This window comes from Cnephaeus nilssonii (assembly GCF_951640355.1).
Source record: "Cnephaeus nilssonii genome assembly, chromosome: 19".
NCBI lineage: Eukaryota > Metazoa > Chordata > Mammalia > Chiroptera > Vespertilionidae > Cnephaeus > Cnephaeus nilssonii.
In genome coordinates, this window is record NC_137090.1 from 9,233,255 (window position 1) to 9,247,002 (window position 13,748).

At 45.5% G+C, this 13,748-nt stretch overlaps 1 protein-coding gene across 1 annotated transcript in view; it reads right to left on the reverse strand.

Annotated features, from left to right (window-relative positions):
- Positions 1 to 10,479: 10,479 nt before the first annotated feature.
- Positions 10,480 to 13,748, reverse strand: part of LASP1 (LIM and SH3 protein 1) — a 40,304-nt gene continuing 37,035 nt past the window's right edge. The window contains exon 7 of the mRNA XM_079797457.1: positions 10,480 to 13,453. Within this exon, the coding sequence (XP_079653583.1) occupies positions 13,280 to 13,453 (174 nt within the window). The 3' untranslated portion in view covers positions 10,480 to 13,279. The remainder of the gene's footprint in view (positions 13,454 to 13,748) is intronic.

Sequence of the window (13,748 nt, forward strand, 5' to 3'; positions counted from 1 at the left end):
CTCCAGGACTATTTCAGTCTGACTAGCATCACTTTTACTATTAAAGTAGAAAATAATAGCGCCTAATGAGGCTGAAATAATGCTGGAACTCTCCTGGATTTTCCATTTTCTTCTCCTTGGGTTTGATCATTTTACTTCTGTGAACACACAACTTTTCCCACTCGACTTTTCAGACACTGGCTTTCTTTTTCTAAGCCCTTGATTTAACTCACCTCTTGAGCTGATAAAGGGAAGAAACAACTAGACGATATAGAAATTATCTGCAGAAGTAAGATAGAAATTGTGGAAAATTCTCAAGTATTTGGCAAGTGGGGCTCAGTAAGAGATTTAATAAGATTGAGGAAGAGTGAAATTTGTGGAGAAAATGTAAATTTTGATAACAAGATTTTACTATATTTTAGTAGCATAAGCACTTAACCTTCTTTTATGGAAGGTCAGAAACTAACTGCCTTTCTTTGATGGATTGTCCAACTGTAATTCCACCGGTTGCAGGAATTATTTCTCCAGAATTTAGCATTTGCATATTTATGCAAAAAAACAAGTCCTTGCTTTTATCCTAGTTTCATTTTCTTCCTCTCAATTTCATTTTCTTCCTTCCAGTTCACCACTAAATTATGAAGATTAAAAGTTGGCAGATACCAGAGTACAAAACATTTTAATTAGCTTTTTGTTTTCTCTCTCACTCTTTTTCTCTTACATGCTTTGGAAAACCTAACCCATTTATTTATCAAAATATTAGTAATTCCAAGTTGATAATATACTCCATTAGATTATTTGCGGGGGGGGGGGGCGGGGAGAAAAATGAAGGAAAGAAAGTAAAAATTTTAACATATATAGTGAATATTTTAAAGTTTACTACATAGATGTTAAGTTTCATTCTCTTAGAGAAGCAATTTGGCATTGTGAAGTTTCCTTGTGTTCCTTGAATTACCTAAGTCTCTACAGCAGTTATTTTCAGAAATTTACAAAAGAAGAATGGCTTAATTTAAAAGATTTTGACCTGGATTTTGAATCTCATCATACACTTGACATGACTGCTGCTGTAAAATTTGAAAAACACATTATTGCATTATTCTTGATAATTGTGAGATCATTATCTCACCGTCCCCAGAAATTTGGGACATAAAAAATCTGATTCATTCTTTGGGTACAATAGATAAATGATATCATCTTGCTACCAATAAAAAGTAAATTGAAAAATTCTTCATTCAATTATTAATAGATAAAAATAACTTTTGAGACAAAATTTGCAGTTTCCTCAATTCAGCAATCCAGTTTTTTTTATTGTGTTTTGTTTGTTTGTTTTTTACTTTTTGGGTCGACAGTAATTTTATTGTAACAGAGAAACCAGGCTGCAGTAAGTCTACACGATTAGAGTTGATGGTGGTTATCTTTCCATAGGGTGAATGAAGCCCGAGCCCCGCTGGACAGCAGTCCAGTTTTTTGCTGAATATATTTGTCATTAGGAATAAAGTGTGATATCAAATTTTGAAGTGGGAGCCTAAATTGTGAAAGCATATTATCATTAATATTGATGTTTAAGTGATGGTATATGCAATCATATTGCCACAAAAAAGGAGCAGGTGCAAAATGAATAGCCTAAGAATGTTAGGAGATGGTTCACTTCTAGCTGACTCTAGAACAGTCATAATAACATAACAATACTAGCAATTCAAATCATTCATTTATTCTGTACCTTTTTCTGAATTAGAAGATTAACCTGGGCTTCTAGCTTTTTTTTTTCCTTTTGATAGTGATTTCCTCAGAATTCTTTGACTTCTATTTGTAGGATGATTTTTACTTCCACTAGAAGGAAGCCCAAAAAGCTCAATGACAGCATTACATTTAACTTTACTATTGTTTCTAAACACGCACACACACACACACACACACACACACACACACACACGGCACCATAATAGTACTAATAACAAACTAATGATGCTACATTTCTTAGACACTAATTTAAAGTTTATTTCTTGTGATAAATACTCTGTACCTTATGAAACCATAAAACATCTATTCTTTTTTTTAATATGTCTTTATTGATTTTGTTTTGAGAGAGAGATAGAGGAAGGGAGAGGGACAGAGAGAGAGAAACATAGATGAGAGAGGAACATCATCAATCGGCTGCCTCCTGCATGCACCCCACTGGGGATCGAGCCCAGCAACCCAGGCTTGTGACTGGTGACCACCTGGTTCCTGGGTCAATGCTCAACCCCTGAGCCATATCAGGTGGGCTAAAAAATCTCTTCTTAACACTTTTTTGGATAATTCCTTCTCATGCCCTTCTGACTCCTCAACTTCATTGTTTTCACATTCCCGGCAGTAAATTACTGTACCTGGGAAGCCTTTCAGGCATTTAAGAGTTGAAGGCTGCTCTCCATAGCATGAACGATAGGGCGCCTATTTCACACCTTTCCCATCCTCTGATAACTTAGCTCATGCTTCCAGTTGTTTTGTTAATAACAAAGATTTTATTGCCATGATAATTATTCACCTTTGGAAATTAGAGCAAGTGTGATGTGCCCAGTAGAAGGTACAAGTGGAGGAACCATCTTATGTCAGCAAAAAACAAACATTAATCTCTTCGTGTGGTTATTACCTGAGCTAACTTCTTTAAGTGAACAGTACTGAATTATATGATTACAAATTTTTATGTCAGTAAATATTGTGAAGGATAAAAATACAAAACTGCTACAAAAGCCTGATGTTATTGGACACCTGCTAGCAATGTAACTTCTTTACCAATTCCACTAGCCAGCAGCTGTGAACCCTGTAAGAAACCAGGCTGTGGACATAGCTCCTCGGTTTATTGAAACATTACTAGACTAGGAAAGATGATCTCAAATATAGTTGTTTTGGATAATCTTCTCTAGGTTAAAAAAAAAAGTGCCAAAGGACTGACTAAGAATACTTTTTTTTTCATCAAGAAAGCAAATATAACTCCAGAAAACTCTTCAAGTAATTAGAGACTAAAAAACAAGCTTAGTTTAACCCTTGAAAGCTTTTTAAATTAAAAACAAAACAAAACAAATGCTTATAGGCATTTAAGATCATTGCTTCAAGGTGCACAAACTAAAAAGTATGATTGTTATTTTTAAAGTATTGTGTTTATGGTAAAATGTCTTTGATACGTAAATATTTAATATTTGTTATTTTTTATTTTATTTATTTATTTATATTAATAAAAATAAAATTAGAAACATTTCTAAGTTGTCCAGAGTTTGTCATTATGCAAGTCATTAAATATATAAATTCCTTTAAATTATTTCTTGTGGAGGAACTTATTTTTATTTAAGCTGTTAAAGCTCTACCATGATCAAAATATAAACTGTCTTAACATAAAATAATGTTTAATTAGCTATATATTTATGTATATGTATATTTATGCTTAATATTATAGTATATAAATTAATTTCATTTACTAGCAACAATTCTTAAGTTGTATAATAATCTGTAACTACAACAGTATTCTATACTATTCTGTTATCTAATTCAGATACCAAATTCCCAACCAATTAATATTTCAATTGCTGCTAAAATAGATATGCTACAATTATCAGTTTAATACTAATTTCAAAAAACAAAATATGTAATTATTGTGTATTACCTGTTATTTCCCATGACTACAAGATCTTGCAGTGTTTTTCTAAGAACAAAAAGTTGTTAACTATTTCTAAATGTCTTCCTTAGTATGTTTGAGTTTATAATGGAAGTTGTATCAATGACTTTTTCTGTTTCCCCCTTTACATATGACTTTGCTTTTATTTTTGTTTAAAATAGATGAGAGCAAAACTAACTTAGAAGAGGCCATTGTAACAAACATTTGGAGGTTGATAAAAGCAAAGTATGTAATTTACAAAGATAATTTTTCATTTCAACTATTCTTTAGTACCCTATTAAGGGAAATTCCCATATTTTTAAATAATTTAAATTAAAATGATACTCAAGGGATTATGAAGTTTGAATAATGCTAATTTTAAGCCTTTTAAAAGCAAACATTTTCTGAAAGTTAATAAATTAATGTCATGCTAAGCTTCAAACTCTGAAAGTTTGGATTTGATTCCATATACTCAGAGCAATGAGTCTTAGGCGATTCTAGCTTAGTAACATTTATCTTTCCTTTATTTAACTGTTTCCCCAAATATATCCTCTTGCTCCTGAAATAAAATACATCACTTTTCCATACAAACCCCCTATTTTTAATCAAGAAAGCAGGTATTAGTGTAATAATTCTTAGCATTATGCCACATTAATTTTTTTCTGAGTAATCTACAATTATTTAGAGATGTTTTTATTGCATTGATGTGGGCCAAGTATAATCCCCATTTCATAGGACATGATTGCCCTATGACACAGATTTGTAAAATTTATCCAAAACCTTATATTACAGCCCTAGCCAGTTTGGCTCAGTGGATAGAGCATCAACCTGTGGACCAAAGGGTCCCAGGTTCGATTCCAGTCAAGGGCATATACCTTGGTTGCAGGCTTCTCCCCGGCCTGGGCCCTGGTCAGGCCTCAAGCAGGAGAGGCAACCAATCGATGTGTTTGTCTCATATCAATATTTCTCTCTGTCTTTCCCTCTCTCTTCCACTCTCTCTAAAAATTCAATGGAAGAATATCCTCGGATGAGGATTAAAACAAAACACAACCTTATATTACAGAAGTAATGTTTTCCAGTGTTTTAATATACAAAAAGTTTAAATATGAATTTTTAAAAAATTATCAAAATGATGAACACTGTAAAACACTGTTATAAACTGGCATTATTATAGGATGGATATAAGCACAAAGTTGTGGGGCGCAGCTACAGTGTTTTGGACAGGTTCAAGCCTCGGACTAATGAGGGCACAGTCCTCTCGTGGCCTCAAGTCCCAGCTTGGAGGGCAGAGCCCTCCCCGCACAATTATAGCCAACAGCTGGAGTTGTAAGCTTGAACCTATGGTCAGAACATTGGCTCCACGTGCCTGAGTGATAGAGGCTGCAAGTAAACAAAGCTGAATCAGGTGCATGGAATTGAGTAGGATCAAAACTCAGGAGAATGCTGTAAACATCTTGACCACGCCCTTCCTTTGCCTCGTGGCAAATAAAGACTCGGCTTGTGGGCGTTGGCTCTGTCTCTCAGGAAGCAGCATCCCACCGAGACGAAGCTTTCCTTCTCTTGTCTGTCTGTTCTAAGCCTTTCAGCCGTCCCCTCTCAGGTTCACCCTTGGCCGGGCCGGTGCGGCACACAAAGTCATAAAATTTCTTCCAAAATGTAATTATTTCACAAGTAACTGAAAATATGGATAATCTTTCTGTCCTTATATTGTGCCCAGTGCCAGTGGTATATATCACTGGTGTAGAACTGAAAATTGGCAGATTGTTTTCACTGAATTGATTAGTCACTTCAACTTTCTATGGATACAGACTGAAGAGCCTTGACCTCATGAAAAACTTAAGAGCGAGCTTGGTTAGAGACTAGACCATGAAGATTACACCACAGTAATTAACTGTGTTACTTGGACCCCTCCAAAATACTGACACTTCCCCTAATTACCTAGGTAAGGACCTAGAGCTGCTATCTTGACTTGAAGAAAATTTTCGTTTCAAACACAAAACTGTGCCAAAGAGTCAAGAGGAATGTTTTACTGGGAAATGTCATATCAAGGACTCCACAGATAACTAAAGATCATCCCTGAATGTATTAATGTTCAGAGCCAGGCTTTTGCATTGGTGTATCCGTCAGATTACCTATTTTTGTTACATACCACCATGGAGTATGTAAACAGCTTAGGCAAAGTATCACTGATATATGATTGGGGTAAAAAAATAGTCATTTTTTCCCTCACAATGTGCCAAAAGAGTCTTGTAGTTAGTTGAGTTTTAGTCATAAAAATGTCATTTGGGGAGAGCAGTAAAGTGGACTACTGTTAACTATTGAGTTTTTTTCATGGGATTTCTGTTCTCAAAGATGTAGTTTTCAAAGATAATGCATCCTAGAATTGTAGAACTTCAAAGTGGATATTAACAATTTTCTAGTCCATCGCTTCCATTTGTCAGAATAAAATGAAACCCTGAAAGGTTCAATGACTTACTGAAGGTCACATAATTTGTTGCCAAGACAAAAAGCTTCTAGAACAGTGCTTTTCCTTGGCCAGAATTCTAAAATGCAAGTTTTTCATTTTAATTGACAATATATTATAATGCCTCAATTTTATTTCTTTTTAACACATGGAAATGGAACACAATGTTATGGGTAAAAACTATTAAGTTCATCTTTATTTTTAAGCTAAAAAATCAAATGTAAAACAATTGATGGATTTTTCAGTCTTTTTTGAACCCCCAAATATATGGTTTCTTCAACCTGAATTGGACAGAAAATATGTTGAAAGGTTTTTTCCAGAAAAGGAACATTTGACAACTTAAAAAAGCATTTACTTTGCAGTAAGAGACATTTCTCCCAAATAACAAGCATAGCCACCTTCTTTCAATAATTTATGACTCAGCCACGCACAAAGAATGAGAACTATAGAACTGTTTCTCTCTTTAAATGAGAAGCTGGAGCGCAAATGTTAGGGGAGGCAGTGAGGAAAGTAAATCTTAAAAGCTCAAATGACAAGTTCCTTCAGGCTAGAGACTAAGTCAAAGGAAACCACGCAACCCCAGATTGTACAATCTATAGAGGCAGGCATCAAGTGGCTAGGTCAAGAGAGACAATGTGGTCTTGGACTTAACAAAGGAACACCTTCGTGTGAGGGGAAGAAAAGACCCAAGGAAAGGCTATCCTATCAAAATGAATTTTGAGAAGTTCTCCATGATCATTTTAATAAGTCTCCATTTCAGCTATCTGTGTTCTTTTCAGTTTATAGCTCAAAAGCACGCACACCTGCCAGCCATGCCCGTGAATTCCTGATGTCCCAGCCGAGTGCCTCAGACTCTGAACTCCAGAAGTCCCTTGCTTGACAGGGGTTAACCATATCCGGAAGGCTCTGGAAGAGAGGTCTGTTGGGCGGCAGGACAGCTGCTGTTGATAAGAGGCCTCTTGCTGGACTGGAGACCAGGACCTGTGGGAAACCCAGAAACAACAGGGTTCGGATGGGAATGGCAGCAAAGGTCTCAGTTCCTAGTCCTGGTCTTAGTCTCTGGGGACTAAGAAAAGAAAGAGGAGTTCCTCTCTCCTTTCCCCCCAAACCCCACTCCTCAGTAAATTTCATTTCCTAGCTCATCCTCAAGTGAGAATGAGTCACTCATTAATGCAATTGTGCAAGCATAATTGTAAACCACTCTGCCGGCATATAATCATGTGTTTTTAACCTTTAGTTACCGGAAGAGAACGGACAACTTGGAGTCTGAGCAACTTGAAGGAAAAAACTACAGAATTATAGTCCCTCCCACCATGCACACCACTCCCAACTCATTCCACCTAAAAACCCTTCACCCAGTGGGTTTCTTTCTTTTTTTTTTTTAATCGTATTTTAAATGAGGTCGCAAAGAAAGAAGTTGGCATTTCTTATTCTTTTCAGAGTGGTCTGAGAAATGCTACATCAATGCATCTGGGGGAGGGGGGGACACAATACAAAAACAAGATCTCTTTTAATTTTGTTTTTGAATCAATACCCGAAATAATGACCAGAAGCAAAAATCCACCGGTGCGTCAGCAAGCAGGATGCTCGGCCAGTCAGCTTCATCCTTCTCCCCTGAGCTGTTCTCCTGTGGGCTCCGCCGCAGCTGCAGGCACTAGAGCAGATAGATAATGTAGGAGAGAATGACCAGGCCTATGATGGCAAAGAACATCAGAATGAAAATATCCAGCATTATGGAGTCCTCGGCCGAGGAGGCCTCTGGATTGCGGGGAAATGTGAGCTGTGAGCACGGAGGTTGCAGTCAGCGGAGAGAAATGGCTCCCTCCTCCCTCCACTGCTCAGCCCTCGTTTTCCCCCTCCCCCTTCCAGGGCCCGAGACGAAGGGATGCTGCAGTTCCATCAGCAGCTTACTTTACCCCACCTCCATACACCACAGCCGACCAATCAGAAAGCCCGGGAGTGGGTAACCAAGGAACTGCTGGATTGAGACCAAGCAGAACTGAAGAGGCTCAGTTTCTCCCCAGGAACCCAATCCGACCCCTTTGTATCTAAGTGGAGTCTGCATGATATGGACGGAGGAGGAGATCTGATCTCTAGCCAGATCCCTTAGGGATGAGTCGTCCTCCCTTTCTTCTCCCCTTTCTCCTCACCCCCCACCCCCCCAGCTAATTATCTCAGAAGAATAATGGTTGGGAGTTGGGTGGGCCATTCGCAAGGTGTAAAGGTCCCGTTATGGAGGGACGTGGAAAAAGGTCTCCTGTGAGTCTCAGCTGGCATCTCTGGGATGGGGCTAACACTTACAGGATTTCTAGACAATGCCAGATATTGCACAGATGGTGTAATTTCAACCTCCCCACAGGTCTTCTATAGATGAGGCTCAGAGATGGTCAGGAACTTGCCCAATGTGTCACTGGAAATGGCAGAGACCAAGATTCAAAACTACCAGTCGGCTTGCACACGCCCGAGTCCACATTGCTCTCCCGCCCCGGACTGGCCCACCTTCTCCGTCTGAAATGCCCCTCGGCTCAGGCGGAGGCATTTTGCTCAGGTCCCTCCCTCTTCAGTGTGAGCACCGGAGGCCTCTCCCACTCCTCCGCGCCAGTCTCTCTGTGGTCATTGCCCACATTCTTGTTCTCTTTTGTATCCTCTTCCGAGCGTTCCTCATGGCGTTACACCCAGAGAGGCACCAAAGAATCCTCAGGCCACCCCTGTGCCTAGAAATGCAAATTAAGTGGCTTCTTCTGAGGGGAAAGGGGGAAAAATTAATGTTTTATTGTTTTAAGCTGGGTAGTGGGTACTCAGTTATGTATTGTGTTGCTCTTAATGCCTTTTTATGTCTTATTTTCCATTAAATTAAAAAACTTAAAAATAAAACAAAACACTTTCCTGTGACATCTCTGAGGCCTAGTGCCCATGGCTCCAGCCCCAAATAATTCTTTGGAAGGGCCTGGGGGTGAAGCATTAGTATCCCCCTCCTCATCTAGGTCTCGGGTTTAGGCCACTTCTAGAAGCCGGTCTAGAAACTCCTCCCGTCGGCCTGTGCCCCCGAGGCAGCACGCCGATCCCCTCCCAAGCAGGACTGCCCCCTCTAATTGCTCAGGGGAACGCAGCCTCCTGGGGCGAGGGGGCTGCCGCTCTCTGGCAAAAGGGGCCAGGCCCACAGGAGGCAAATCTGCCAACTCATTCCCTCCTAGAGGGAACACATGAGGCAGCCGCTCCTTCAGAGAAGCAGGTGCCAGTATTGTCTTTAATTATCCCACCCGCTGCCGCCTGACACCGCCCACACGGCTCAGCCCTGCTGACCTGGCCTGTCCTTCCCGATGATCACATTCCCTTCCTTAGGAAGCTCAGTGCAGGCTCAGTTCTCAGTTCGCGAAGGCCCTTTTCCTCCCCACCCCGCTGTTACCCCTGCAGCGAGGGAATGCCTTCACTCTGAGCCCCGAGTGGGAAATGCCCCTCTCCACAAAACAGCTGGACGGGAGGCTACTGGTGGCCCCGAGCCAGGGCGGGAGGGTCTGGATTCCTTCTCCACCACTGCCCCCTCCTCAACCCCACAGAGAGGAGGCCTTCTGGTCGGGCGTAGACCCAGGGCCCCTGGAGCAAAGAACAGAGCACAGGAGATATAAAATGAGACGTGCAAAGGGCTTGGGTAGACAGCCCACCCTCGCAAGGTAGCAGGAGACTGTGAGCATCACATTGGGGGTCCGAAGACCTCCAGCCCAGCTGTGACTTCCCCCAAACCACTGCCTTCCTGGGTTTCAGTGAACCCCATCTTATAAGATGGGCACCACGGTAGTTCATTCTCTCACATGGCTAATAAGATGAAATAAAAAATGTGCGTTCAAGATCACAGGTGTAAGGCATCATGAATAGGGCTTTGGGTTGTCAGACCACCCAACAGACGGCTTCATCCCTGCCTCATCCCACCGCAGTCCCTCTGTCCCAGTCTCTGTCATTGCATTCCTCAGGTGTGTGCCTGCGAGGTGCAGGCAGAGAGCTGAAACGGCCCACCAGCTGAGCTCATTCATTCATTCAAACATTTGTTGAGCCGCTCTGTGCCTGGCCTTGGGCAAACACTGGGGGTTTAAAGATGAGTTAGACCCATCGCCTGCCCTGTGGGTGCACTGGCTAGTGGGGAGACGGGTGCATCGTGAAGCAAGTCAGACAGTAAGAGCATAGGGGAACTCGGAAGTTTCTGGGAGTGTCACCCAAGGGCCAGGAGCGGACGGGTGGGGAGTTCTTGACAAGGAGGAGGCGCCAAGGCAAATTGCCACTCCAGGCTGACCGCTTCCGAACTGGTCTCTCTCCCCGAAGGACGGACGGCAGGGCTCCCAGGAGGGTGACAGGCCAATGCCCCCAAACAGATGGACACACGCACACAGCCGCCGCCAGAGCCAGAGAGGAAACCAAGTCCGCAGGTAAAAATTATATTTTTATTTGAGTCACCAGAAAGATTCACTTGTGGTCCAAGTCAAACGTTCAGAATCATAACAGGCCAGAAGGATTTGATCCCAAGCACAAGCCCACGAGGGAGGGGACCAAACTAACCCAGGAGAGACGACCGCCCCGTAGAAAAAGGTGAAGGACGGCTTCACACACACGGATGAAATGTTCGGACAGAGGCAACTCTCACACGGTCGTTCCCGTTTCTTTTTAAATACAGGTTCGTGAGGTGGTATTTTTTTCCAGCTATTAAAAAAAAAAAAAAAAGGCCCCAAAGTGCATACGTGAAGGGGGGGGAAAAATGCAGAAATTAAGCAATAAAGTAGTTTTCCCTGGAGGGACACGAGGAAGAAAACAGGAAGCAGTGTTGAGAGAACTCCCTTTTCTCACCGTTGGGCTTCTTGCATTTATCATTGGTCCACTAACGTCATATTCACATTCTAGCTCTGACGGATGCTCTTTCCTGGGACAATGGCTAAAAGACCTCTAGGAACTGTAAGAGGAGACCGGGGCCTCAGCCCAGCCCTCAGGTTCTGTGCTCTTCTAGGGATGGATGGTTCTGGAAAGGAACAAGGACTCCCAGCAGCCCCTGGGTCCCTCAGCACCAGTGTGACAGCCCCTCCTCTCTGTGGGTTGTATAAAAAAAGGTCCCCTATTTTTAGGTTGGGAGGAGCAGCGGGCCGGGCAGCAAGATGCCAGGGGCCGGCTTGCCTTGTTTTGGAAGGAAAGTCAAGCTGAGTGAAAAGGCTGTTTCTCGCTCCTCCAGGCCCCCCTCCCACCCTCCCCCCCGCAGGTCCTCCAACACGACGTGTCCCGGACCTTTGGTCCCAGAATCCATGTTGTGCTTTGAGATCAAGAGGAAATGGAATGGACCGGCGCCTCTCCCCAGGTTTCCAATACTGCTCCCTCACCCCCAAATCGCCCAGTAGGAAAAGGGCCAAGGCTCGGCCTCCCCCAGAAAAGTCCAACCTGTTCCCCCACAGCCATGTCCTGAGCTCTCTGATCTGGGCTCAATAGCCCCAGCTTAACTCACAAGCAGAGAGGACTCGATCATGCCTGCAGCCTCCCCGCAGGGAACAAGGATGCAAAGGTGTTAACGATGGGGCCTGGGTGGACTCGGGGAGAAAGCCCAGAGATGAGTAACGCCAGGCAGGGCTGACAGCCACCAGCGAGGGACAGAAGGGACTGGAGATAGCACCATCGGTCCCTTCCTCGCCCCGGGGCCTGTGCTTCCAGTTTTGTAGCCTTGGGACCCTCTCCGAACACCTCAAGGGGCTTTAGGTAAGTCAGGAAGAGGCCGGGGGGCAGAGCCCCCAGAATAAGGCACCCCCAGTGTGGGTAACACAGGGTCCTCGGGGCCCTGGTCTGCAGCGCAGGACAGCGATGGGGGAGAGAAGATGCCTGGAGGCACGAAGCCTTCTCCCTGCCCGGACCCAGGAGGCTGTATCAGCGCCCCCCCATCTGCAGTCATTCCCTTACTTCCGCCCAGCACACTGCAATGGAGGCAGGCGGGCTTCCTCCGTTCGGGGGACAGAGGAATTTTCATTCCGAAGGAAGTATAAGGAACTTCTGTCCCCCAGGGCCTCCCTTGTCCCCTCACTGTGGGTTTTGAGGAAAATATGAGGGGGAACAGTCCTGTGTGCCCTCACACAAGCCCAGAGACCCCTGCAGGCCACAGCCTGCCCCTTCGCTCACGCTCACACTAGCTGACACTCCTCGGACACACAGGCTCCTTCCCCCACACGCTACGTCCTGGAGACACAGAGGGTCCCGTGGCTTTGCACAGTTCCATGCACGTGGGGGCGGGTGGGGAGGGGGCCGTCTTCCCCGGAGGAGGAGGGAGGAGTGGCCCACCCAGCCCAGGTCGCAGGGCGCTGAGCCTCCACGGCCAAGAGGCTTCCTCGCCCCACCTGTCAGGTTCCAGCCAAGGAGGCGAGCCAGGGTTCCTGGGGGTTGTGGGGGGGGAGGGGTGCAGAGAAAAGGGGCTCTGGAGAGAACAGCCGGTCCCCTTCTTCCTGCAGCTGTCCCTAAACGCAAGAAAGTGACCCCAGAACGTGACCCCAGCCGTGCTTCCTAGGGAGCTCCTAGCCCACACCGGTCTCCGTGGGCAGGAGAGCAAAATCACAGTGTGAGGAGAACACGTGTGGGGAGGATGAGTGAACCCCAAGGCGGGAGCTTCACCCTCCTTTGAGAAAAGAGAGGGTGGTGAGGGGACCCCCCCCCCCCGAGGGCCAGCAGCCCCATCTTTGAGAAGCAAAGCCCTCTCACTGGGGCCCACACCGTGGCAGTCCCCGGCCTGTCCCCATCCAGGGGCCAGCATGGTGGGGCTCCACTCCTGGGAATGCAGGGAGCCCCTCCCCCGGAGTCCTGGGGGCCTGGGGCTCCCCCCAGCCCTGGAATGTTCGGGTGTGTGAGGAGGTGGGCAGGAGGGTCTGAGGGGGCCGAAAAAGGCCTGGGAAGCCGATGGACCTCCCATTCCAGCCCAGCCCAGGGGCCTGGGCCCCCGCAGAAGGTCCGCTCCTGTTCCACCAGAGAGAAAACCGAGAAGTCGGTCCAGGGGAAAACCTGCCGAGGAAGGAGCCGAGGAAGTGGCAGAACAAGGCTTCAGCTGGCAAAGGAAGCAGGAGGAGGCCGGGGAGAGACAAGCTGTCGCAGATTTAACAACACAGACACACTGACGGGTGGACAGGTCACGCCCAGGACGGATGCGGATGCGATGCGGTGGAATGCGCTGAAGGATGGGGCGGGGCGGGGCGGGCCCGGCGGGCTCAGATGGCCTCCACGTAGTTGGCCGGCAGCATCCCCGTGTCACCGGTGCGCTCCACGGTCCCGTACATCCAGCCGTCGTCGATCTGCTGCACGTTGACGATGGTGTCCCCGTCCTGGAAGGAGACCTCGTCCTCGTCCGCGGCGCTGTAGTCGTAGACAGCGCGGTACCGCTTCTGCAGGGGGTGGGGGCGCACAGTCAGCCCGGGGCCCAGCCTTCCTTCCTACCTGCCTGGGACCCAGGAGCAGAGCCTGGGTGAGCAGGGACCCGGGAGCCAGAGACGGGGAAGGCCTGGGCTCGGCCTTGCATTTTCTCACCGTCACCTTCTGAGAGTGTCCAGTCTATTTGGCCTCTACTAAAAGGCAGGCACGCCCTGGCCGGTGTAACTCAGTTGGTTAGAGCGGTGCCCCAAGCACGGGAAGGTCACAGGTTCGATTCCCGGCCAGGGCACACACCTAGGTTGCAGGAGG